The sequence below is a fragment of the Acipenser ruthenus genome, chromosome 25 (genome assembly GCF_902713425.1).
Source record: "Acipenser ruthenus chromosome 25, fAciRut3.2 maternal haplotype, whole genome shotgun sequence".
In the NCBI taxonomy this organism is placed as follows: Eukaryota; Metazoa; Chordata; class Actinopteri; order Acipenseriformes; family Acipenseridae; genus Acipenser; species Acipenser ruthenus.
Genome location: NC_081213.1, coordinates 3440301 through 3466700, shown reverse-complemented (window position 1 = coordinate 3466700; position 26400 = coordinate 3440301). Strand labels below are relative to the sequence as shown.

The following is a 26400-nucleotide window of genomic DNA, read 5'->3' as shown; positions in this document are numbered from 1 at the left end:
GATAAATGAAAACCTTTCCAAACAAGATGGAAAACACAGAAACTGGCGAAATAAGGCAAAATGCAACTGAACAACTGTATATTCAAACGTCCGATGCAGCAATTATAAAAATAATTGGCAGAAGGCTTAACGGTAACAGTTACAAATGGTTGCCACTAGGCGGTGCTGTCAGCTCAAAAGAATATTTTATGTGACGTGCGTTTTCAGTTAGCGACTTTGTATTGTTGCGTCATCAGTCTGCGAAGCGGCAAGAAATAAATTAAGGAAACGTCTTTAAAATACAAAATTTGATTAGAATTGAGAAGACTGCAGAGCGTATAGAAGAGTGACAGTAAGGTAGGCACCCATAGAAGTGTTAAAACCAATGGTGTCACATTTCGGAACTTAATCATTTAAATTTGAGCTGACAATTTACAGGGGGGTTGTGTTTTTGGTGCCAGCACACACAATAATAGTTACGTACACATAACTTTCAAAACGATTGAACAGTAATTTGCAGTACATAAAATAAATCGTTGCATTTTTAAACCCTGTAATTCAGAATTATGTACCTCAGACGTAGTCAGACAGCTATAATCTCGCTGTTTAATTACCTTCTTTTTCTTGAATGTGTTTAGTTATATTATTATGTCATGAAATATGCAAGACTGGGAGCAGTTTGCATGTTTTTGTTCAATGTTATTTGTAAATAAGAGTACAATCAGTCACACGTGAGAACAACAGGGGTTTTTTATTTTCCTTAGGTTAAGTGACTTGCTCAGGGTCACACAATGAGTCTGGACCACACAGTCTCCTGGTTATATTTTAAAGCAGTCCACACAGTATTATATTATTACCAAAAAACAGTGCAGCTTTTCACATGTTTAAAGCGATCTTAATGTTAAAGGTTTCATTTCCAGTTGCAGAAACTGTTGACTCCACCATGGAAGTGACTCACTCAATCAGAGAGCGAACCATCACTGAAAACAGCCTGGTGGTGTTGCTCCAAGGCATTCACGGCCACGTCACCACGGTGGACCTGCGGGATGAAAGCATGGCCAAGGGTCGCATTGTCAATGTGGATGCCTTCATGAACATCCGCCTGGCCGAGGTTGTGTACACGGACCGGCATGGTAGAGCCACCCATTTGGCTGACTTCTTTGTCACTGGTAGGAATGTAAGGTATGTTCACATCCCTGACGAAGTGAACATCATCAAGACCATTGAGTGCCAGCTGCAGAAGATCCACAGAGTGAGGAACTTTGGAGGAGAAGGGCAAGGGAGAAAGGAATACCTCAAGTATAAAAAGTGACATTTATTACGCCTCTGCCCACAAGAAGGATCGTCCTCCAGTGTGTTGCTGTATAAAGACTTCCCAAGTCATGACAAAACACTGCTATGTTGCTACTACAGAACAGACACCTGGTGTAAACCTTAATAAATAGGTAAGACAGCTTGTGTGTGTGTGTTCGCTAAGTTTGGATTTCAGAGAAACAGATGAAAGCCCCGCTGATGTGCCGGTTATTTCTGTTAAGCTGGGTTTCAAATAAACTGTGAAAGCTGTCAGAAATAAGCATTTGTTGCTTTGATACACTGTTACTAGAGAAACCGGCTTGCATGCTGTTAAAGATCTGGTAATGTATTTTGTCATGTTGTCCTGTCCTACTCCCACGCTGTTTCTCCTCGCCAACTCACTGAAGCGTCGGTTGTCTCTGCTTAGATCAGTACTTGGATTTTGCTTAGTAAAACCAAAACCCAGAAGTGTATCAGAGAGCAGGTGGGTGTATGTGGAACACCCACAGCTACTGGATTCTTTTTTTTTTTTTTTAAATCTTTTTTACATTTACAGTAAATCCTACAGCCCCAAACATGTATAGGATATTCAGAGGCATGTATAGAAGCCTTTTAAATTCCCAGAAACTGGAAACGTGTCGGCATTAAGGTGTCTAGAGTTACCCAAAAAAAAATTAAAAATCCACTGTCTGTCTCTCAAGAGAAACATTGCATACTGTACCACTCTGAATATACAGGGTGATTAGAAATAAGTTTATCACATCAATGGTATGGTGGTGTCTCAATGAGAAATAGTATAGAATTGCCACTTAGGACATGTGGCTATGTATTTGATGTACTATACAGAAATTCTTCTTAACACTTATTTATATATTTCTACAAATTGTTCTAAGCTATCTTCTTTCCTTTCTTGCCTAATATTGTTAAGAGCTATAAGACCATGCTTAAAAAAACCAATAAGGCTGTAAGATACAGGTGCTTTACACAATAGTAAATCACTGAAAACTAAAAGCGGTGAGACAGATTTTCATATAGTACACAGATGTCCATATGCCTTTGGTACTCATGATATAATTTTGCTTTGAAAAGATCGGAGGGTGTCAGTACTTTTGGGCACTGGTGTATATATTAAAAGTACAAATTAAAAGACTAGACTTATATTTAGGGCTTCTGATTTTTGGTTTTAACCAATGAAACACCCCTGGTACAAAAAAAGAAAGAGGTGGATACCCAATAAACACCAGAAAAACAGGAAATGGTTACTCACTTCGTTGACTTTACCCTTTTCCCCACAAAAGAAATAAATAAAATACAGTAACCTACAAAAAAAAAATGTTGAGTGGAGCACATTCATACGTTTCTATTGGAGGATTGTAACACATGTGCAAGATTTTAAACGAGATTACAATTACTAGAAGCAGAGGATTGTTCTTGCTCGCGAGATTTAAAGATATATTACTGTTCCATCATAGGGAGTATTTACACGCTCGTGGAATTTAAAACTGAATTACATGTGTGTTGAAATGTGACAAAAAATGCCTAAACACACAGAAACCCCAGAAGAATATGGCCGTGACCATAAGGATTTCGTTGTGGAAGACAGCAAAGGAAAGAAGGTACAATTGAAGGACTGCCGAGTTCATACATATTGTGACAGAAGAAAAAGCCCGAGAATTTTGGAAAGTAACTGAAAACAATCATTTCATACAGTATATTAAAAGCGAAAGCCCTGAAAAAAAAAAAAAAAAAAAAAAAAAACGATTTACATAAAACTTGAAAATAGCTAAAAAGAATAAGCACAGAAAAATTTTCCCCTTGGAATGTATTTAATACATCCTTTAGTGCCTTTCCACAGGCAAAGCAGCAAGGAAAGCCAAACAGACACACAGCACAAAAGGGCTTCTAAAACTGGCACAAAGGATATTCCACCCAGGGGTTTACTACCTTATAAAAAGCAGAAAAGTCTAGATTAATATGAGGTTCCTATGTGCTCACCAACGCCAAACCAAGTTAGGCTGGGGCGCTTTCCCACCCACTCAGAGCAGTAAAATGCCTGTAATTGATGTTATGTTTCCATGACTACTCCAGACGGATACCTGGGTTATTTGAGTGCAGCCTGCAGTTTACTAAAAGAGAAACCAGGACTTCTGAGTCTGAGTCACTCCGTGAGTACACGCCAAACCACAGAAGAGATTGCATAGCACACACTCAAAACATGCTGAGACATCACATATGGATGTGAAAATGGGATCGGGGGAGCGGGGTTTGCTGAGGCGTATCTTCACAGATCTCTTCACCAAAGACTGGAGGGGCAGGGTTCTCTGCGTGGCAATCGTTGAGTATTCAGAATGAGTTCTTGCTTGATTGTTTAATCAGTAATACAAATTACGTTACTGGTTTTTGGTCAACGGCTTGGAATTATTCTCCAAAAATATAATTTCTGATGTGCTGTGTATTGCTATTATGTGGCCATATCTGTTGTTCAAAAATCTCTGATTATGATTGTGTCTACATTAGGTAGGTTTTACAATAATTAACTTTCACGTGCTGGGTTAGAATATGTAAAAAAAACAAATGTGGTTGAGGGGTGAATCGTGTTTAGCAAATGTGGTCCACGTGTGGTTATCATGCCTTCTCTCCACGGTATTTAGTTATGATCATAAGGGGATCGATAAATCACCCCTGGGGAAAACACAAGGAGGATTGATATTGATTAAGGAGTCAGTTATATTTAAATTGTCCGCAGATCATTTAAATAGTTATTTTTTTACCCGTGATCATAATGTCCTGCTTTAAACCTGCTTTTAAAATGTCTTAAACACAGTGATCCACTGAAAACCAGTACAATAAGCTCTGATCATTTTAAAACCAATGACCGCCAGAGCTAAAGGGAATGAAGGTGATGTGGTGCAGTAGAGAGTAGGTGTGTCTATTCCAGGTCATTATCTTCTAGCTATAGATAGAAGCGAGCGGCAGCTGCTGCAGATATAGAGCTAATGTGCCATTTCGGGTGTCAACTGCAGCAGTAGCAAACAGTTGGCAGCAGCACTAGCCTCAGCAGTGGCACGGTCAGCCAAAGCATCAGAGAAAGGGACAGTCCATGCATAGTAGTCCATTTCCCCATTGCTTTTATCCAGTTATCCGTCAGTCCCCTGTCTGATAGTCTCATGTTTAAGATGCAATGCAGAGCTCAGCCTTGTTCATGCTTGAATGTGAGATTTGCAGAGCATCAGACAGCAGGAAGCGGTCTGAGTCCAAGTCCTGTCCTGTCTACTGTTGAAATGATATGGTGCTGACCTCTGTTCTCGCAGCCAAGTTCCTGTAGTTGTATCAAATACCAGTCAGGCAACATTTTTAGCTCTGCTAAAAGTATCTCTCCTTCCCCTATTAAGGGAGACCCTGCCTGGAGATTTTAAAATACAAAATATACAGAAATAAAACTATTCAGGAAAGTATTACCATTTGCGGGACATAATTGAAATGGTGTATTCAATAAAGTGGTGGTACTAATAAAATGAAAATTTGTATGCACGTTCATAGAACTATATAAAAAGAATATTCAAACATGAAAAAAAACATGTTCATCATAGCACTTCAATAGATCAGCATGCAAAACTGAGGCGATCCTTACAGCATTAATAACCGTACTGCAAACCCTTCTGATCTTGTGTAATATTGATATGTACACATACTGATAGTCATGTTGAGGGAATACCAGATATGAAAAGGGTGCGGTTACACACTGCACCTACATGCACTTTTAGTATCTTGAAAACCATCAGGAAAGCTGGATTGCAGGTTTATTCTTTCACCTGTGGGCACATTCTAGTTGTGATTCACAGTTTCCACTCCGCTGTGGGACAGCTAATGTATTATTAACCCTCTAGTTAAGAGTGAATCACACCAGGGGTGTAAAAATGTGCCTGAAACTACCAGGGTGTTTTTGACGTGACATTTTAAACCAGCACCCCCCACCCCCTGCCCCCTCCAGTGCGACTCTGTGGGTGGGTTTGTTGTTTTGCTTGAAGGGGCTATATTTGGAAGAGGGTGGGGGAACTAAAACCCACAATACAATAGCTCCACCTGTAAATTGTAAAATAAATAAATATCTGATTGAAACTCTGACGGGTGTAAATGTCAAAGCTACCTATGTTGATGGAAATGAAAACTTCACCCCACCTAAAGCCCCTTCAGAAATGTTCTATGCTTTTACCATATGTGAACTTTTACAAGGGTAGATGTGCTGTTGCCTTGCTGTTGTTTTATTTTTATGGCACCGGGTCTTGCATTGGGGGTGGTCAGTGTGCCTGCTTGCTTAATTAATTCTACTGTAATTTTGCAGTAAATAACTGTGGAAAATGTGAGTCAGTATTCCACTTATCCCAAAATATAAGCCTATTTAGAATACAATTGGTTTTTGGCAAGCGATATATGATTAAGCACCAAGCTGCTATCTGTGCCTAACATGTGCTACAATGGTACATTGTAAAATAAATAAATAATACAAAAAAAATACTAATTAAATAATGGTGTTTTTCTGTTTTTTTTTTTTTGTTTTTTTTTTGTTTTTTTTTTGAGCATGCAATAAAATGCATGACTTATTCAGCAACCTATTTAACACTAGTCTAGATCAGGGCTGTGTTTCAGATCGCTCTTGTGCGTTACATAAGGTTCATTACGCTTCACTATGGCTCTTTTGAAATAACAAGTCTTTAATGGGTTTGAAAACACTGCGATCTGTAGTCTCTTAGACAGAAGCAAGTGCAGCCAAATGTGGCAAACGTTTAAACATGCAACGTTTAATGAGCAGAAAACTGCAAAAGCGATGTCTGAGTTTAGCATGCATTTAATAGGCGTCTATGCCCGTATGTTTGCATGCACCTCTCCTTGCGTTTACAAGGATCTCACAGCGAGGGCTTGCTATAAACCAGCAGTGTTTATCTTACATCTACGTCGGCACCGAAATCTGCCTCTTATTGGCCGGATGGTGGCGTCTTTCACAGAATGTGCGTCATTTCCGTTGTCAGGTGGTGCTGCTGCTATGGAAAGATGTGATCAGTGAGGATTTTCCTGGTTGTTCATTTCAGTAATACTAAAACAACTTCAGAAATTTTAAAAGGCATAGGTTTTGTGTTTTGTAAAAGGAAATATCTTGCACCCAATCTGAACGTAGAACAGAAACGGAATGGCTGGATTGTAGAGGACGGGTTTTTTTTTTTTTTTTTTCCGGCTGCATATTTGTTACAAGGTTAGTAGTTGTTGATTAGAACAGAGCTCGACTGATACAGGAATGTTTTACTTGCAATATTACACACACTTTGTTTAAAGGGCCTAGCCCGTTTGCGTGAAAGTGTTTTAAACCGCTAAAAACTGAAGTTGTAACTCTTTGTTTACACAAACTGCTGCACGAAACTCAAAATACTACGATAAGGAACTTCGACAAGAACTCGCCGGGTCAGTAAATTCGGTTTTAGGCGTACAGCACACTTTTTTTATAGTGTTTATTTAAATCCGTTTATTTCTAGTTTTTGTTGCACCTTATTACTTTGCATGTGGCTTATTGAACCAAAGTATCTTTTGTAAATTTAGAGGGTTTTTTTTTAGTTAATATTTTATTTCAGTCTATTCCTGCCAAGCTGCACCAAAGAGCAATTTAACAATCTAGGGCTATTCATTCACAGGGGATTCGCAGTTGGACTCCATAAGAAGGTGGGGGAAAACATGGTACAGTATGTTTACTGTGCTCTTATAGAATTTAGTCAACAAAGGATGCATCAAAGACACTGTGATTGTCAACAATGTACTCAGATCGGTCGCTACTGTAGAATTGTAGTCCGGTCTCCTCTTGTTTACAAAGTAAATACAATGACAAAAAAATTTATGGTCCTGTGACCCCTGGTTGACCAGAATCGCGACCTCTTGCATACCAGCACCCTCTGTTGTCAGAAAGCTTTTGTTTTATATATAATAGGTTAGAATTTCTCTTAGCAGTTGCTGATTTACAGATATGACTAGTGTGATTCATCAATGGAAGAATGCATGGCAGTTTGAGCCATTCCATGGTTGTAGGAGCTTAACTGGATACACCTGAGCTTGTTGCACAATTGCCAGGGGCCTAATTTTATAAATCACAAAAAATTGATATATTGGGTGAGGTGGTGTCACCAAAGAGGGATCAAATCCAACTTGTAACAGACACAGACACTTGAGATAAAGTATTCTTCCAAGTGACAGTGACATTTCAAGCTTTATGTTCTGTACGCATTTAACAATGCACGCTCTTTCTATTTAGTGTAAAACATAAATACACCATTGTTTGTATCAAAGCATGATTCATTACAAATAATAAGGTTTGAAAAATGTTAAACCAACGTACAGTATTAGGCAATAATGGGATCTGGTGTGCTATAAGCTGGGTGCTGTGACACAGATGCACACCATGCATTCAAGAAGAGTAGATTTGGTAAAGGTTTATAATTGATTGATCTTAGGTAAATTCTAGTGAACACATTATTCACAAAATATATATTAAATGATTTTGTTTTCTTTTAACTGAACATGTAGGTTGTGTTTTGCAGATATTTTATTGCATGCATATTTGCAAACTGAGCGTGGGTGGGTGATGTTCTCATAAAAAAAAAAAAGATTGTGCTGGGTCGAACACAGACATCCCACAGTTGTTGTTGTGTGTTCAGCTATTTTAAGAAGGAAGATTTTTACTGATGAGACTTGCATGTATCTCGCTGTGCATGTCTGAGGTGACTTTGATTGATACTGATATTGTAATATACTGAGTGGCTTTGTTTTCTTTATTTGGCAGTGTTCAGATTTTGCCCTTGCTTTAACAATGTGGTACGTCTTGCTATACGTTTATGTTTAGATATATTTTGTCTTTTAAGAGTTTGTCAAGCTAAAGGCTGGTAATCTTTGTGCTCACTTGTACTTCAAAAACATTTATTTTTTGCCCCCATTGCCTAATCCATTTAGTCTGATGTGATTCAAAGTGTAAGAAAGCATTCCTCCGTCTCCTTTAGAGCCTTTTTTTCCCTTGTTGGGGATGCCGCTTCTACACTCTTGTTCCAGTAGTCTTGGCTTCTGTCTGAGGACATTTCTCCACCAGAATGGGGACCACTGTTCCTTGAATGGGTTCATTGAAGCAACTATGCAGCAGATACGTTTTGGAATAGGTTTGAGTTGTCTTGTATCCTTGAAAAAATGTTCCACCTGCAGACATCGGAGGACTGTAAAATATTTACAGTGCAGACATCTATTTTTAACCTTCACAGGCGACCAGAGACTGCATAGCGTCTACTGAACTGATCTTTTGAGCTGAAAATACCGTTAAAAAATAAAAAAAATACAAGTATGTAGTTTGTTTAATGTCTACCTTTGAATCACAAAGTGTCTTCTTATTGGCAATCGATGAAGTGTGTTAATCACAACTTTAATCTGACGGAGTTGCTGTACATCTGATTTGCCGTCATTCAGCGGTAATACCAGTCATCTACTATGCAATCTAATTTGCCACATGCTGCAATAGATTTCTTTTAAAAGTAGGTTATTCCCTGTAAGAATGAAGCCGGTTGTAATTAAAGTAGACTGTATGTCATGCCTGTGATGACAGGGATAGCATCTCAAATACAAATTCCGTTTGGAAGTCTGAGCATTCAAGGCTTCTCTGAATCAAGTTGTTCACATTGAATTGTTCCACTAAAGGGCTCATTGGATTTATTTCCTTTTTAGGTACACACTGTGTTAGTTTTGTTATCTTGGTAGAGCTGCATGGTTTGTTTTAATACAATCTAAATAAAAATGACTAGTCCACATCTTGTTTGTTTATTGCGTTCTCTTAAATATTTTTCATCAAGCAAACATGTTTTAACCGTTCTCTTCATGCGCTGTCTGATTCTGAAGGTATTAGTAATGTGTACTGATTTTAAGAGTTGGCATAGTCCTTTCTTTAAATTGTTGATAGTGTCATGTTCATTTTCATAAGGATGCATCTAACTAATGTCCACCATGCACATTTTTTTGTTCCTATATTTCATATTCCATGGTTTTAACCTGCTGTTTTGATAATAAGTACAGTACCTGAACATTTCTTTGCTAGGCTTAAGTGTACTGTGTACATATGTGCTTTTGTCAAAAAAATGCTTTTACATCCAAGCTCGGTTTCATGCTTTTACGATTTCTAGACACAGCTGTAATATTAGGAATACTGTGTATGGTGGTATGTCTGAGCCAACCAGCTTGCTATTAGTTTATAAATATTGGAGATATTAAACTAACAATTCCTTCATCTCTATTAAGACAGGCACTGGAAGACATTGCTGAAAAATGCATATTTTGGACCTGGTTGTAATAAAAGCATATGGTGACATTTATGGTGCTGTATCTACAGTGATCCAGAAATCTGGGTTATGCATTTCTGTTCTATCATTATGACATTCTGCAAAAGTTTAACAGGGTGTCTGCCAATATCCACTCTTGACCAACAGCCAGTTGAGTGTATAGTGGAAGACCAGGGTTCATCACTGAATGTTGTATTTTTTTTTTTTCTTTCTCTTTCATGCATTTGGATTGTGTTGGTGCCAACTTCTCAGCGTCCAGCTGACTTCAATGCAGTTTCATGAGTTCACCCACACGCACACGCCCTGTTTTATATTAATAAATAATTACTAACAGTATTATGAGCTGACACATCAACAAACTCTAAATGCCTTCTTTTAAAAAGTTTAAAGGCTCTGAAAGAGCAAGTGGCACTAACCAAGCAACAATATGTGTGTGTTTTCTTTTCACATGGTAAATCTGACATTTCATTTTGATGACAAATAGCACTGTAGCTGCTGTTAGTCACACATTTCACTGTTTTGGTAACTACAAAATGCAGTGTAGTGATATATTTAAAGAAAAAAATCCAACTTTTTTAAATAGTGAAATGTACTGTATTCTATGCCCTGATGTTTATTCCTTGTGCATGCATTCAGCCACAAAATTGCATTGTCTTCAGATGAGTAAATAATAACTTTATGGTGTTCTCTGAGGTTGTGGAAAGTTACATTGGCTCTGAAAAAAAAAAAAAATATATATATATATATATATATATATATATATATATATATATATATATATATATATTAAGCAATTATTTGGATTTGATAGAAAGGGGCAATTGCAAGAAAATAGTTGGTTCAGTTGAAACACACTGCCAAAGTGTGTTTGAATATTGTTATAGTTTAAAGTAGAAAACAGGACTGAAAAGTTGCTGATCCGGTGGATACACACTGTAGTGTTGTCACATTTCAGTTTCCAGGAAGTGATAGCACATTTACTGTAAAATAACCACTTTAAAATAAGAGGCAATGCAGAGATTTTAAGTTTGATGCTGTGTGGAATTTAAAACTTTCAGCAAGTCCTGGTAAATTAGCATGTAACCCACAGTATCCCGTTTCAGTGCAGAATGGCATTTAATTTTTGTGAAGAGACACAACCTTTGTTTTTTGAACAGTGATGATGAACCACTGATTCTGAAGCTGAGCCAGGTTAACAGTTTCCATTTAAATATTGCCACAAGTAGGTTACTAGTGTAGCACAATAGAAAATATTTACTATAATAATAATAATAATAATAATAATAATAATAGCCCCTTTAATGGTAGGGCATGTAGCCACTTTGTTTCATTGAAGATCAGATGTGGGTGTTTTCTGGGATCATTTACACCACTAGTCAACCCATAAAGTTGTTAATTAACCCCCAATTGCCAAGTAACCACAGGAAGCCTAGGTAATCCTTTCCCCGAAGGGGGAGGATGTAGACGCCTCCTACTGCACACTTAGCGGGCTGGTCTGCAAAGTACTGCACACTGTACAGATTCCTCCTGCAAGACAGCTTGTGCTGCACTTTGGATTTGTGAATCACAGTGTCTGCGGTGCTGGGTGGTTCTTGCATTTGCTAAGGTCTTGTTCTGTTTCATTCAGAGCTGAAAGAGGATGTTAAAACGAAGGGGAACGGACAGAGGAGCTGGGGAAACCTCAAGCAGAGCAGCTAAAGTTCTTTGTACTGGGATAGCCGGAAACAATGCCAAGAGAGCTGGACCCTTTATACTAGGTATGAATCTTGTTTTTACATGGGTGCATGAATTTGTAAAAGTTAAGAGTTCAACAATAAAATGTGTTGTCCTTTATCCATTTTCACACCATGCAGGTTCAAATGGCCCTGCTTTTAATAGGCCATCCTATCAGGAATCCAGTTCTGATTTCTATCAATTCAAGTGTCTGGTTGACCACCTAGCTTGTGTTTTGTCTTTATTGTGTACTGCTGTTTTCAGGATAAGTATATTCTGCTGTAAGTGAATCCGTGCCTGTGCTTTATACTTGCAGGACACCGTTTAGGTAACTCGCCTGTGCCAAGTATAGTTCAGTGTTTGGCAAGAAAAGATGGCACAGATGACTTTTATCAGTTAAAGGTGAGTGCAATTAATAAGCTCAATACAGTAATGCAACTGTTACTGGCTCACAATTGTACATAACATACAGAATCAATATGATCTCTAACTGTGTGCCCTTATTTCCTTTAAGATCCTCACCTTAGAAGAAAGGGGTGAAAAGGGAGCAGAAACCCAAGAGGAACGCCAAGGAAAGATGCTGCTGCATACAGAGTACTCCCTGCTGTCTTTGCTTCACGATCAGGATGGTGTGGTCCATCATCATGGCCTCTTCCAGGTGAGAGAATTTTTTAAAATGCAGGTGTGTGAATATGACAGCAGTTATCTGCAGTAGGGTTATTAGACATTTTATAACCAGGTCTTTGCCTTTTTTTTAATTAATATATTCTGCTTTTAAAAAGTTTTGATTAGGCTGATAATATGCATTATGCAATGAAATATTATAATGGATTACTTATTTCTGTTCATGAAGTCAAGCTTTATTCATTAAAGCGTACTTTATTCTTATAAGTAACTCAAAAGCTAAAGCTTTGTAAATAGGACATTCTGTATCACACCCCCAGGAGACTGCAATAATGTTACCTGTTGTGTAAACAGAGTGACTGAGAGACAGTTGTCTGTGCCTTTTGTTATTCAAGGCAAGCAATCAAATCATGTAAAATGCATGTTGCCTCAGGGCCCCTGCTACCCCCCCCCCCCCCATCATGAGGTTATGTGATTCACTTCCATTAACTTGAACTGAACACTAACGCTGATTATGTTTTTGTTACCAGTGTTGTACATTATTTTAGGTACACTCTGGGTTAATGTAGATGACTTCTGTGCACATCTAATTAAGAAGCACCATTTTCTTTGCAACTGTTGCACAAGAATCATTCTTGGTAGATAAGACAGCTATGTCATCACAGCGTCCTGAATTGCAGCAGTTTGCATTGAAAGTGACTCATTCCTTCTACTGTGTTTTTTGTATTTATTTTTTTACACAGGCATGCATTTTATCATTTCACACACAACTACCATACAAAGATATTTTGAAATGCAGAGTAACATTGATAATTAGCTGGGTGAAATAAATGTCCAGTAACTGCACTGAGATTTTTTTTTCCTCAATGTATTTGATGTATATTCTCAAGTCTGATTTGATTTTTTTTTCATTCTTTTAATGGTACTTTAGGATAGAGTTTTCAATTTAATAAAATAAGGTGTGCTTCTCAAGTGTGTGGGTGGAGAGAAGGGATTGCACAGTTAAACTTGGACTGATGACTTGTTAATGACCATTAAAATGTAAATTGAGAGCTATATAAAGATTAGGTGTATGAAACTAGTAGTGGGGACCAATAGTTTTAGTAATTCACAGTTGAAGTGTGAATCACTCCTAATCTATTTTAAACAATAGTTTTCTCTCAGCCGAGAGACTTGTTGGTTCAGTTTTCAGCAAGAAACATCCACTTGCAAGAGTCAGAATATCAGGTGTCACTTTTTAAGTCATTTAGCTACCAAGTGTAAGCTGACAAGACTTAATACAAAACGATAATTGGAAATAATCGGTCTCCTCCCACTTCACATGGACTGTTCAGATTCACACCTGGTAGTGATAAAGAAATATGAATACTATGTGGACCTGAATGATCACATTAGTTCTATCCATGATTGTGATAAATGTCATGCCTTTGCAGGACCGAGCCTACGAGATTGTAGAAGATCACGAAGCCAGCAAGCTGGTCCGGAAAATGAAGAAGAGGATCTGTTTAGTTTTGGATTGTCTTTGTGCTCACGATTTTAGCGACAAAATGGCAGACCTCATTAACCTCCAGCATTATGTTATAAAAGAGAAGAGGCTAAGTGAGAGGGAAACTATTGTAATATTCTATGACGTGGCACGAGTTGTAGAAGCTTTGCATAAGGTATTAACTTTTTTTTTTTTAATCCAATTATGTATCTCCTGAGTCCTTATTTGATAACCACAGTACTGTAGGCTTTGATTTCAGTCTGTATCTGTAAATTATGTACACTGTTTTTGTTGCAAAGCATACTGTGTTATAAGTGGAATAGAGGGCAGTGTCAGGGTATTAATGTAGCAAGTGTTACATTAGGAGATTCACAAAAAGCCAGTACCTTGCATGAAAAAGAACATTGATTAACTTGGTCTATATTGCTGATGTCTTTGGGGATGATAGATTTATGACATGTTAAAGCTGCATATTTCATTCATTATTGTTCTGTGTTTTTGTACAGCTTTTATCTTTTCTGATTACAAGAAACCCTTTTCTTTCTGTTGCAGAAAAATATTGTGCACAGGGACTTGAAGCTGGGAAACATGGTGCTAAATAAAAGGTAGGTTTTAAATTCACATTAATCTTTGCAGACATTGAGAAATCATGTAGGTATGGTGCAAAAGATCATTTTAAAAGGCAAGAGCTGAAAGTCACACATTCCTGCTTCAGTCATATAGAAGGGTAACTGATTCATCAGGTTGTTTTTGTTATTGGAAAATTGAAGGAAAACAAAAACACATTGTATTGGATCATTTCTAAAATCTGTTTAGAAGCAAAAGAAATCGGTTTTAAAAATACTGGAAAATCTGGACTGGAATCAGTCAATCATCTTGATTATAGAGGTGAGAAGTTCAGTAACAAATATGCATATTATATTTTATGATTGATATTAAGCCAGGCATGCTGAAGTAGTTTTTAGGATTAATTTGATATGCATTTTGCAGTCACTAGAATGCAGAATATATGCATGGTGCAGTCCAACGCTGCAGATTTGAGCATCTGTGTAAATCTTGTTGGATTACCAGGGAATTTATTCACAGCTACATGTGAAACCCAATAGTTAAACATATATGATACCTTTGTCATTTACTCTGAACAGAAACGACTCGGTGGCCCCATGAGTTAACCTAATATGACAAAGAGAAAGCCAAGATTACAAAGGTTAAGCAGAGTACAGTATCATGCATATGGATGGAGCCACAAAACTACAGAAATGTGACAACGAAAGAAGCTCAATAATGTAATGATTTTATTGAGTGTGGTAAAAGACATGTCATCCCAAAATTGAAGTGTGTTACTTGTTGGAATAATTTTGGGGTATACAGAGCATGCACTGGAAAGGTGCATGTTGAATCTTTTTTAAAAATGTCTTCATAAGAAATTGAAAGTGTTTTATGAAAGCAGTCAAATAGGGTGTAGAACACACAGTTCCCAAGAAAATAGGCTGCTGCCAGGAGAACCATTGCTAAAGAATGAGTCATCCAGAGCTAATGGTGCTGACGCAAGTCACTGTTTATTTTCTTATAGTATTTATATTAACCTGGTTGGAGTAGGAATACGGAGAGCCACTCTTGGGAACACAAACCGAATCGTTTTGCCTTTTTTGACAATCCCATTTAAAAGTTGCGTAATTCCTTTTTCATCTGCAGTTTTATTAAAGTCTAGCACAGAAATTGATTTTCAAGATTGACTGAATGGAGTTATTTCATGTAGACTGTAATGGCTTTAGTGGTTTTTTTTAGGTGCAGTATGATTTGTGCTGTAGGAATTAATATGGAGATTAAGCAATTCATGATCACTTCTGCAACCCCCCCCCCCCCCCCCCTGTTATCTGCTCTAAATTGACACTTTCTACTGCCTTTCTGTTGTTTGAGTTGGCACCTCTAAATCTGGTGGTGATTAGTAACACTTGTGATTGTGGTTATGCAAGTGTTTTACAATAAGGTGGGGACATCTGCAAACACATTTGTAGCTACATATTATAGTTGCCCCAGAATTCATCTGACTATACAGGATGCATGGGGTTAGAATGGGAAATAAATTAGATTTATATGATGTTTTTTTTTTTTGCCTGGATTTGTGAGTGTAAATTAGAAAGTAAAATTTGATGTATTTTCTACATTTGTACTAGTGAAAAGGTTAATGTTGTACTAGTATTTTGACAATAAAATAAGGGGCACTTGGTGGCTTTTTGTAAATTTGATGTACCAAAATTGTATGAAAAGAAATTAATAACTACCAGGTGTTTAAGCATCGGAAGTCTTTGGCCCTTTGGGTGGGTTGGAGTGCAAATCCTAATGTATGAGAGAATCTCTGCATACATGGTATATTTCAAGTACGTTCTTTAAATATTAAACACAGTAGTATGTGGAGGGGCAGTTCTATTTTTTGTTAAACCGGTTGTTTGCATCACTGAATGGAACGTTTCTCATGGACAGAGCCTTTCACTTCCCTCTACAGTATTTTAAACCTTGATTAAACATAGGGATGTTGGGGTTCATGGTTTCCTGTCATCTGTGTAAAGCGAATGGGTTGCACATTAGAAAAACAGTACGAAAGTGTTTTCCCATGCCACCTCTGCTATTTCAGCTAGACAGAGCAGTCTGCATTAGGTGAGCAGATTTGTTATTTCAATGCTATTTCTTTTTTAGCTATTGATAAATATTTTAGAATTCCGTATTTGAAGTTATGTATGTTCTATAGATCAATAAATAAAATGATGTAAAAGTAAAATAAGTTAAATAGAATAAAATAACCTTTGAGGCCTCCTGATACAAACAAGAGGAACATTGCCAGTGATTGTGCTTCATTTGCTTGTAGTTCAGTGGGATTTTTTAACCATTGGCATTTTGATATATTCTGATGATTTATAAATCGGATCTCTTGCATGGTTGTCTGCATAAAGATCCTTTTTAATTTTCTTTTGTGGCTTTTTCCCCCCTCCCATTTCCTGCTAGAAACATCTGATTTAGTATTCTCAAATTCCCTGTGGAGTTGCAGAAATGTATTTTGCATGAGGGTCAGAGGTTTGATACTGTATCTGGATGAATTGAATACTTTTTTTCTGTTATAAATTTGGCCCTGTGTCTTTATTTTGGTCCCTCAATTATTTTTGGTTGTACATTATTGCTGCAAAATCTGAAGCCTAATGTTCGAATGAAAAAAAACAACTTCTTAATCAATGAACCCTGAAGTTCTATCCTCCTAAAAACATAATGTTATTTATACTCACTTTATATCATTGAATGATTAGTCATACAGCATTTGTTTAACTGAATCCATATCTTGACTCATTTGTTTATTAATGTGGGACTGTTTCTTTTGTGTAATGATTGAGTGATGTTTCCGTAGCTCATTATTGTGAGGAGGAACAAAAGAGCTTTGTGTTGTTTCTTAGAATTTAGTCCTGCCACATTTCAATCCTAGAATGGAGTCCTACCAAATTTGTATTAATGTTTTGTACATTTCTTGTACAGTTGACCTCCGTTAATCTGTGCAGATTGTGACCGAAAACATGGATTAGCCGAAATTGAGTTTACTGTTTGGGAAATCCATGCACTATTAATTAAACTCGAAAAATGCAATAATACAAATAAAATATAATGTCCAAACAGTGGTCAAAATATATACTGTGCATAATCAGCGTTGTTCAGAGGCAGAGAGAGCTGGTTTAAAGTCACTGATTTTGCTTTTGTAGCTGCTCTTCATATTCAGACTGCCAGGCTAAGAGAGTCTTAAATCTGCTTTCTGCTCGCATGTCACTGGTTTCAGTAACTACAGTACAATACAGTACTGTACATTGGCTTGCACTATACTGTACTCAATTTAATTGAATGAAATAATTTCCACACTAATAAAGCGTGTGGATCCAATGATTTCTGTACCAATACATTTTGATAATGTACTGTATTAAACCGCACAGATTATTGAAACACAGATTAACGGGAGTCTACTGTACTGTCAATTGCTGGGGCCACCAGATTGTTGCCTTGCACACCAACTTAGAAATAAGACACCAGTACTCGAAGTGTTGATGTGTGCCGTTGTCTGATAGTCTTTTTTTTTTTTTTTTACGAAAATGCACAGGATGTACTACAAGCAGATAACTTTGTAACTACTGCTGTTCCAAGAAAATGTGGATTGAGATGTTCCCTTGTGTACAGTTACATAAGTAATGCTTCAGGAGAAAGACTGGATTTAACTAGCATAGTGATTCACTGACGTTTAGTGCCAATTATAGAGCAGGTTTATGTTTTCCCCGTTGTGCATCAATAAACCTTTTGTTTCCAGCCTGTGGCATCTGACTACATTACAAAGTATTGTGTTGCATTAAAAACAACAAAAAATGTAATTCCTGGGATTTACATACATTGAATAATTCCCGTTGGTGCAGAAAACCTTTTTGTATTATAGATGACTGCCTATTGCTTTACTAATATATAGCGTTACTCAGTCCTGTATGAAACTTGCAGACACAGTTGCATCCATAAATCCAAGCTGAGCTCTCTATAGTCTTTTTATTGTAACAGTAGATCCTGAACTGTTTAAATACAATGTACTAAAATGTCAAGGTTTTTAAGGGACATGCAGTGAGTTTTTATACTAACTTGACCTGCAGAAAGACTCTCTGTACATTTTTATGCAGGCTCAGAGGAACAATGGACTGTAGACTGTATTATTGAACAAATAGGCAGCAGCAGTTTTATTGATTTGTGAAAAACTGACTGGTATGGGAATTGTGGATTGACATCATTCAATTGTATGTCCGATTCTGTAAAGCATCATTGTCTTCTTAAATTACTCATATTTTAAAAGCACCTGACTTCTAGCAGGGTACTAACCATAACATAAATAGTGCTGATTAGGTTACGTTTTACTAGTAAAATGCTGACAGATGAGTACTTTTTGAACTGCAGTGTCATGGAAAGTTGCATACAGTACTGGGATGAAGAAAGATTTTAGTTGACAGATTTCAGTGCATGGATTAATCTACAAACTGGTGGTACAGGGTGTAGGAGACCCTTTTTCTGTAATAGTGTAGACCATTTATTGTTAGGGTGAAGTGAGTTATGCACTTGTATGTTTAACTACCTGAACTCATAGTACCTGTGGTTTAATTATTCCTGTGTTTTATATTTGTTTCATAGGACTCACAGAATAACAATCACCAATTTCTGCTTGGGGAAACACCTGGTTAGTGAGGACGACCTTCTCAAAGACCAGCGGGGAAGCCCTGCATATATCAGCCCAGATGTCCTCAGTGGTAAGGGAACAGCTTCTATTATGTGCTACAGTACTAATGGATCTTATTACATACTGAAACTCATTCTAAAAGTGTTTTTGGCAAGGGTTTGACAGCCAGTGTATTTAGGCTTCTATAAATGCATTTATGATCAAGCATACACAAATAGAATGATGTCATGTGTTTTTAAAGATAACTGTGTTCAGGTTTCCTGTTTTCTGGTGGATAATCATATCTTTTGAATGATCTAAAAAATGAAGTAATAGTGGCCGGCTATATCAGCCGCTGAATTCTTAATTTTGGTCAATTATGAAGGCATCCTCTCCTAAAGGATTTGAGGAAAGTAAATTTGATTTAAAAGGTGCAAAAAAATGAGATTGTTTTGCAAAGCATATCTTCACAAAGAAGGTTTGGTAATAATGAGTCACAGCAGCAATATGTATTGAGTGAGTCACTAAGGAAACAACTTTTAAATCCCTTTTGTTTTTCAGAAGTTGGCCATGGTCTTCAACCTTGAGCACATGACTCATATTTCTTTAAAATATGTTAAATGCATGCACATTTTCAGAGCTTGAGCACTACAGAAATACAAATGCATTGTACTTTCTAGGGCAGCAGTGTGGAGTAGTGGTTAGGGCTCTGGACTCTGGACCGGAGGGTTGTGGGTTCAATCCCCAGTGGGGGACACTGGTGTTGTACCCTTGAGCAAGGTACTTTACCTAGATTGCTCCAGTAAAAACCCAACTGTATAAATGGGTAATTGTATGTAAAATAATGTGATATCTGTATAATGTGAAATAATGTATAATGTGATATCTTGTAACAATTGTAAGTCGCCCTGGATAAGGGCGTCTGCTAAGAAATAAATAATAATAATAATAATAATAATAATAAATAACCATGCCTACTACAATTGCATTTAAGGAGGGGGGGTGTAAATGTTTGAAACGTGGTGTTTTAGCTCTGCAACAGATTGACAAAACCCTGTTTAAGAATATGATTGTGCCAGATTGTATATTCAGAATACTAAATTTATAATTTGTTTGGTTCCCTCTTAACAATCAAGTCTGCAGTACTTAAGGGCCATCTTGGGTCTATGACTCATATTTATACTGATGAACATGTGAATTTTGATATTCATGACAAAGGCATAATACCAGTTTTGTGCATAACATGTTGCACCATACCTCGTGCTAGCACCCCTCCTAAAATATTTTTAAACTGCTGCAATGAGACATCAATTGGAGGGCGTAGTGCAGATCTGCTTTGCATTCTGACAAATAAAACATTAAATATTGCACCACGATATGAGAGTCTCTGGAATATCCAATGAATCTTGCTGGATCTCAACAGAGCTTACATAACTCATAATCGAAAAGAACTGATGGGATCAATAAAGAAAAGGATGTGGCGCTACTGTTTTTATACTGGACTTGACAGCTTACTTTAACTGCGTTTTTTTTTTGGTTTCTCTCTCCATTTATTAGGTCGGCCATACCGTGGGAAGCCAAGTGACATGTGGGCTCTAGGAGTTGTGCTGTTCACCATGCTGTATGGACAGTTTCCGTTTTATGACAGCATACCTCAGGAGCTGTTCCGGAAAATTAAGGCAGCAGAGTACACCATCCCAGAGTACGTCAATGTAGATTCTTTTGTTCATAACAATGCTGTGCCAGTGATGTGAAGCTAGCTGTTTCTCAGTATTTTCATCTGAACCCTTGCAAAAGTATTATGGTACTGCAATACAAAGATATTATACTATGCATACCAAGACAAAAAAAAGGTTCAGAATTACCATTGACTTAAGGTTACTTGTTTTCCTATTTATTTACTTAGTTTTAAAATATGTCTATTTTTAAGTCAGTATAGCAGATATAGCTGTTGCTGTATATGTACATAACGGTTTGTATTTCCATGATAGGGATGGTCGTGTTTCAGAGAACACTGTGTGTCTTATCCGGAAACTCCTAGTCCTTGACCCACAGCAGAGGCAGACTGCATCGGAGGTGCTGGATTCTCTCAGTGGCATTATCGCATCATGGTAAGCAATTTTGTAGATTTAAAAATACACTGAAGTTGAAATGTTGACTTTGCTAAAACGTAGAGGCGAAATGTAAATAAGGATTTCCATGATGCCCCCACTGTAAATGAAATGCTTATTGATTTGTTGTGCCTTTTTGTAGCTCAATTGCATCCATAATAAGTTTATGTAGGTGAGAATTATTAGGGATGCTCAAAGGGTTCAGTGAAGATCCTAAGCAATAAACCTTATTTTTTGTCTCTTGTCACATTTTGTAGGCAGTCGATGTCTTCACTCAGTGGTCCACTGCAAGTAGTGCCGGATATTGATGACCAAGCAAATCCTTTAGAACATCCACAAGAGGTAAAATGTCTTGATTCCAGCAGCTATCTGATACCCAGCAACGCCATCTAGTGGTAAATGTGGGGAAACAAAAAGCACAGTTTGAAATGTCCCACAGATTGATCAACCTTAATTGTAATTCTGACGACATCTCAGTTTAGGCATATTCTATAATATTGCGTGAAGTGCAAAAAGTAGTTTTTTGGTTGACTTCACAGGCATGTAAGGTAAACATAAACTATTTAACTCTTTCAAACATACTGGGCGCTACAATGTTTATCAACTGATTTGTAGAACACCGAACCCTCAGGACAGGCAAAAAGGTTAACCAATTATTTTGTGCTTTCTTTCAGGGAAAGCTGACAGAAGAGTCTTCACAGTACGAATTTGAGAACTACATGAGACAGCAGTTGATGCTGGCAGAAGAAAAAAACACTATTCATGAAGCCAAGAACTTTATGCCCAAGCGGCAGTTTGGCAACATCCCGCCAGTGCGGCGACTTGGACGTGATGCCCAGCCTGTGAGCCCTTTGGACGCTGCCCTCCTTGCTCAGCGATATTTGCGAAAGTAAGCCATTGGCATACAGCAGCAGCACAAGTGTGACTTTCTCTGTTCTCGGATTCACAGATGTACTGAAAATCCAGAGCAGTACTCTGTTCTGCCATACAGAATTATGTAGCAATCCACCCCAACTCTATTGAGGATTTGATTCTGATTCGATGGTCACCTTTCATTTTGTGAAATACTATACAGTAGATCTGCCTTTGTATTGACTTATCTAGACTAATTCTTTTTAATTGTGACTTTAAATCTACCTCTCCATCTTTTAACAATGACGCAGTCCCTCACTTCAGGAATGGTGAATCAGAACTGGTTGACAAAGCATTATCTTTGGTGCATATTGTAGTATGGAAGGTTGGCTGGAAACAGTCTCTCCATATGATCTGAATAAGCTTACTCATCTGTCTAATTAAAGGTAGCATTTTTGTTTCTGGTTTATTGGCAAACCATGTTTTAAAGATTCTATAGCGTAAAAAGAAAAAAAAAACAATGAAAATTCTTACATTTATGACTTGCCATACATGTTTAAATACAAAATGCTGGTATATTAACAGGCAGCAGGCAGCTATCTTCAAATACAAATGATGAAGTGCAAGGAATTAAACCGAATCATGCCAAGTTAAAGCTCCCATTTGGTGGTTTAAAAGCCCTCTGAAAGGCTATAGTTTATTAAATGTATGTTTATATATATTTTCTAGTTCTAGATTTATTAGCCAATGTGAATTCTGAGTCTACCATACTGGTAGCCTCTTTAAATGCATGTTTGCCAAGAGTAGTATAACCATTCATTCATTCATTCATTCATTCATTTTGTGAACTTCTTTTTTTAATCTATGTTTCATTATTTTTAAACATGTTTTCCCTTGTAACACATTTACATCAGTTTTTGTTACCTGTATGTATCGTCATGGTACAGATCTAATAATATATAAATGTGAAAACAAAAATAGATTGATGCTATTAGATTAGACTGTGAAGTCTAAAGTACTTTACTGATCTTTTTACCCGTAGTATTTTATTTTTTTTATTCTTGGGCATGGGACCCCACAGGCATGGTCTGAGGTCGTTTCTTGGCAATTGCCAACTAGCATTGTCAATCTCCTTTTTTATTTAACAAAGGGAAGCGATTATTGCAAAACTTATCCTACTGAATAAAAATAATCATTAAAAACAAAAAAATACAGCTTACCAGAAAATCGATAGCTGACAGTCTTAACAATTATGCATTTAGTAGTTATAATCCTATCAAAGAGAGAACTTAAACTAAAATGTGAGGCTGATTGCAAGAAAAGACTCCCCCCCCCCCCCCCCCCCCCAACAAAAAAAGTGTATTTATATTCTTTTCTAAAGAAACAAATGTTTTTTTTGTTTTTGTTTAAATAAACAAAAAACTAAATTAAATAAAAAAGAGAATAATATTTAAAACATATAACCAGGTAACACTATTAAAATATATAGTTGTGTAGTGTTTAAAAAAGAAACTGTGGAGGAAAATGTTTTTTTTTTTTTTGTGTTTGAATTTTGAATGCCTTTCTTGCCACTTTTATGTATCGTATAGCTAGAATGAACCCTCATGCCTGATGTGATCTAGAGTCATTTCAGCCTTTTCGGGTCTTTAATGGAGAGTCTTAATGCCAACACAACAGCCCTTTAGTCTGTCATTACGACTGCTCCGAGACTCCCACACACTCCTTGCTGTAATCCACACACACACATTTGAATAACAATTTAAAAAAAACCTTGCCTCATAAACTTGGACATTTGAAATGTTTTCTTGCAAAAAGCTAATGCTTTGTAAGCTCAAATGCTATTTTTTTTTTTTTTAATAATTCATACAGAAGATCACATGTAACATACTCTGCCATTTAAGAGCCAGAAATGTTGGTTTATACATGTAAAAACTGACTAAACTGATCCATTTGGTATAGCCTACATAATGTTAAAACCATCAGTAGTGTATATTCTTTTTTTGTTCTATATATAATATGTGTGTGTGTGTTTATACAGTCAAAGTATCAAGTGAAAAAACCCAGCAATATAGATTATTTTATTCAATGCTGTTGACAGCTGAGCTCTGTTGGCCTTAGTTCACAGTGAACGATGCCTATGTTAAATCACATGTCTGAATCATAGCAAAAACTTCATTGTTTTTGGAGAAAACATATTTTGATGAAACCATAACAAGATACAACACTGTAAAGTTGTGCCACAAAATAATGGTTGAATTAAGCTATACAGAATACGGGATTGAATTTCTGAATAAAGATATTTCTATTTCAAGCATTTTTTTAATACATTTTATGTTACACTGATGGTTACCAAAGCAGCGCGACAGCTGTTAAAATATATTTGCCATTATTTTGCAATTTAAAAAAATTGTCCGTATTTTTTCAAAATGTATATTTTCTGAGTGATTTGCCACAAACTTTTTTTTGTGTTTTTTAAAATATGCAGTATACCATGTCTTTCTTTTAAAATCTGCATTTTAGTGGTATTTTAATACATCAATTAGTCCAAGTGGTATGTTCAGTAAAGTCAATTTAAAAACATTTAAACAATAAATTAATAAATACACCTAAAAGAAATAAACTTAACAGAAATCAGGTGAAGGAGTGCTGCTATTGTGGCATTGTAGCACCTTTCACAGCATGAAACCTGGCATTTGTGTTGAATTCAGTGTAAGATAGGGGTTTAGCATGTTATAGACTCACAAGACACACTACAGGAAGTGTCTCCAAAAATGAACCATAGTGTTGGATAAATGTTATAAAAGTATTTTTTAGGAATGTTCTAAAAACAGCTGTGTGTTGTTTTTAACTGGAAAAACGATAGTGGAGCAGGATCAGTTTTTTAAAAAAATTAAAGTAATTATATAAAGGAATTGTGTTTTAGAGCTGCTTGGTTATGTGTCTAAACAAGGAGTAATCATTGTAAAACAAAAAATACAAGAATCAAATTTGTATAAAAGACATATTTTTGTACTTCATCAAATCTTTACATGCATGTCTGCAATAAAAAAAAAATATGGTAGAGAAATTGGAATTTGTTTTCACTTATTACATATTTGTTTAATCAATTGTTTTAACTATATTCTTATACATCTTCTAGGGATAGTTTTTTGTATTTTTTTTTAGAAAAACATGAGCAGTAAGCTCTTAAGGTATGGTTCAAAGATATTTTACACAAGATCCATGTAGTTATCATTTCATGTGAAAACAGTTGGTCATTTAAAACAGAAAATTCTAGTATATTCACAATATTTAAGGCAAACCCTTGCCTGTTTGTATTGTATTGAGGGCTGTAATTTGGAGAATCCAGTAATACATGCACACGCTTAAACAATATACACAGAGTTAATAGTAAAAAGTGAAAAAAAGCTTTAATTTAAAAATTAACTAATAATAATTTGCATTTCCTTCTGAATACAGCAGATGGAGCTGCATGTTATAATGAAACTGAAAAGCAGCATGCAGTTTTGCATTTGACAGCAGAGGGCGGCACATGTTTTGATCATATTCCTCAGTAGCTGTAAGCAGTTAATCACAAATTACAAGGTTATTGTAAATGTCTTACAGTTTTGCACTATATTCGGAATAAAATGTATATTATATATATACTAGAAAGTTTACTTTCTGTTCAAGCATGCTATTTATTAACAGTGTGCATCCAAGCTGTGAATCATTTTGATCCTGGCTGAAAGTCATTAATTTGTATGTGCTGCTCGGTTGGAGGAATTTGAAGCTCAATGTATATTACGGGTGTTTAGTAAGGATGAGTAAACCAGCTGTGCGTCTGCAGTCTGGCTTTCAATTCAGTCCTGATTATTTAACCATAGTTGTGTCAGGATAAATTATACACCATCTCAATACTGGTGTGCTGTATTTTTTTCCAGCATGCTTTAAATCAGATGGGGGGAATAATGGTCTGTTTGCTCAATAATAAAAACATGTTTTATATATATATATATATATATTTTCCTAGTGTCATTTGCAAATACAGTTTTTAATGCTTGCCTAAATCTTTTCAATCAGCACAGTAGAGCTATGCAATAATGACAACACATCTGCCATAGTTTGATATCAACAAATACAATTATAAATATTTTAAAGCAGTAATTGATCAATACTAAACAATATTTGGCTGGGTGCAAACCGGCAAACTTTTAACCTCACTAAGTCCTGTTTTCACAAAGCATTCACCACAGTGCTGTGTTTGCATAATTCAAAAATTAAACTTTGTTTGAGATTCACAACTTAGCCCTAGATCCACATAACAAAATGTAATAATGTATTCACGGAGCAGGTGAGCCAGCTGGCTGGCTGGCTGGCTGGCTAGCTCAGTTGGTAGAGCATGGGACTCTGATTCCCAGGTTAGCTGCATGTGTTTTCCTTTCATTTTCAAAGATTGTCCTTTTTTAAAGACTCAGTTTTACAAAATGGGACAAGGTGTCTTCATTCTATTGAATCTTTAAAAGTTTTCAGCCTTCCTCCTCTCAGGCAGCAACATCCCCACCTTCCACTCTCCTCCCAGGGGGGGGGGGTGGCAGATTTATATTGGACTAAAAACGATTAACTTGTTTCTGAGTATTAATCTTAATATGACCAAAACCAACTGCAACAAACAGAACCAGCCCACCCCTCAGGGACAGTCTGTACATGTCATTATTGGATGAAGACAGTAATCATTACAATACTCTTCTCTTTGTCAATTTGGACTTTCTGCTGCCAAACAGCTGGTCCAAA

At 36.6% G+C, this 26400-nt stretch overlaps 3 protein-coding genes across 6 annotated transcripts in view; 2 read left to right on the top strand and 1 right to left on the bottom strand.

The window, feature by feature from the left end:
• The first annotated feature begins 198 nt into the window (after positions 1–198).
• On the top strand, positions 199–1433 carry LOC117413463 (U7 snRNA-associated Sm-like protein LSm10). The gene is made up of 2 exons (XM_058999494.1): positions 199–336; positions 900–1433. Exon 2 carries the CDS (start codon positions 923–925, stop codon positions 1289–1291), a length of 369 nt encoding a protein of 122 aa, XP_058855477.1. The 5' UTR covers positions 199–336; positions 900–922; the 3' UTR covers positions 1292–1433.
• Positions 1289–24694, top strand: LOC117414222 (serine/threonine-protein kinase 40-like). Of its 4 annotated transcripts, none has more exons than XM_058999487.1 (11): positions 1289–1424; positions 11251–11380; positions 11653–11738; positions 11851–11994; positions 13394–13621; positions 13999–14051; positions 18640–18755; positions 20222–20366; positions 20656–20775; positions 21033–21117; positions 21450–24694. In XM_058999487.1, exons 2-11 carry the CDS (start codon positions 11263–11265, stop codon positions 21666–21668), a joined length of 1314 nt encoding a protein of 437 aa, XP_058855470.1. In that variant the 5' UTR covers positions 1289–1424; positions 11251–11262; the 3' UTR covers positions 21669–24694. The 4 variants fall into 4 exon arrangements, with proteins under 4 accessions (XP_058855470.1, XP_033879923.1, XP_058855469.1 ...); XM_034024032.3 differs by lacking the exon at positions 1289–1424 and adding an exon at positions 6238–6520; XM_058999486.1 differs by lacking the exon at positions 1289–1424 and adding an exon at positions 6566–6726.
• LOC117413670 (CD2-associated protein-like) overlaps positions 21060–26400 on the bottom strand; it is a 66876-nt gene continuing 61535 nt past the window's right edge. The window contains exon 17 of the mRNA XM_058999484.1: positions 21060–21164. Within this exon, the coding sequence (XP_058855467.1) occupies positions 21141–21164 (24 nt within the window). The 3' untranslated portion in view covers positions 21060–21140. The remainder of the gene's footprint in view (positions 21165–26400) is intronic.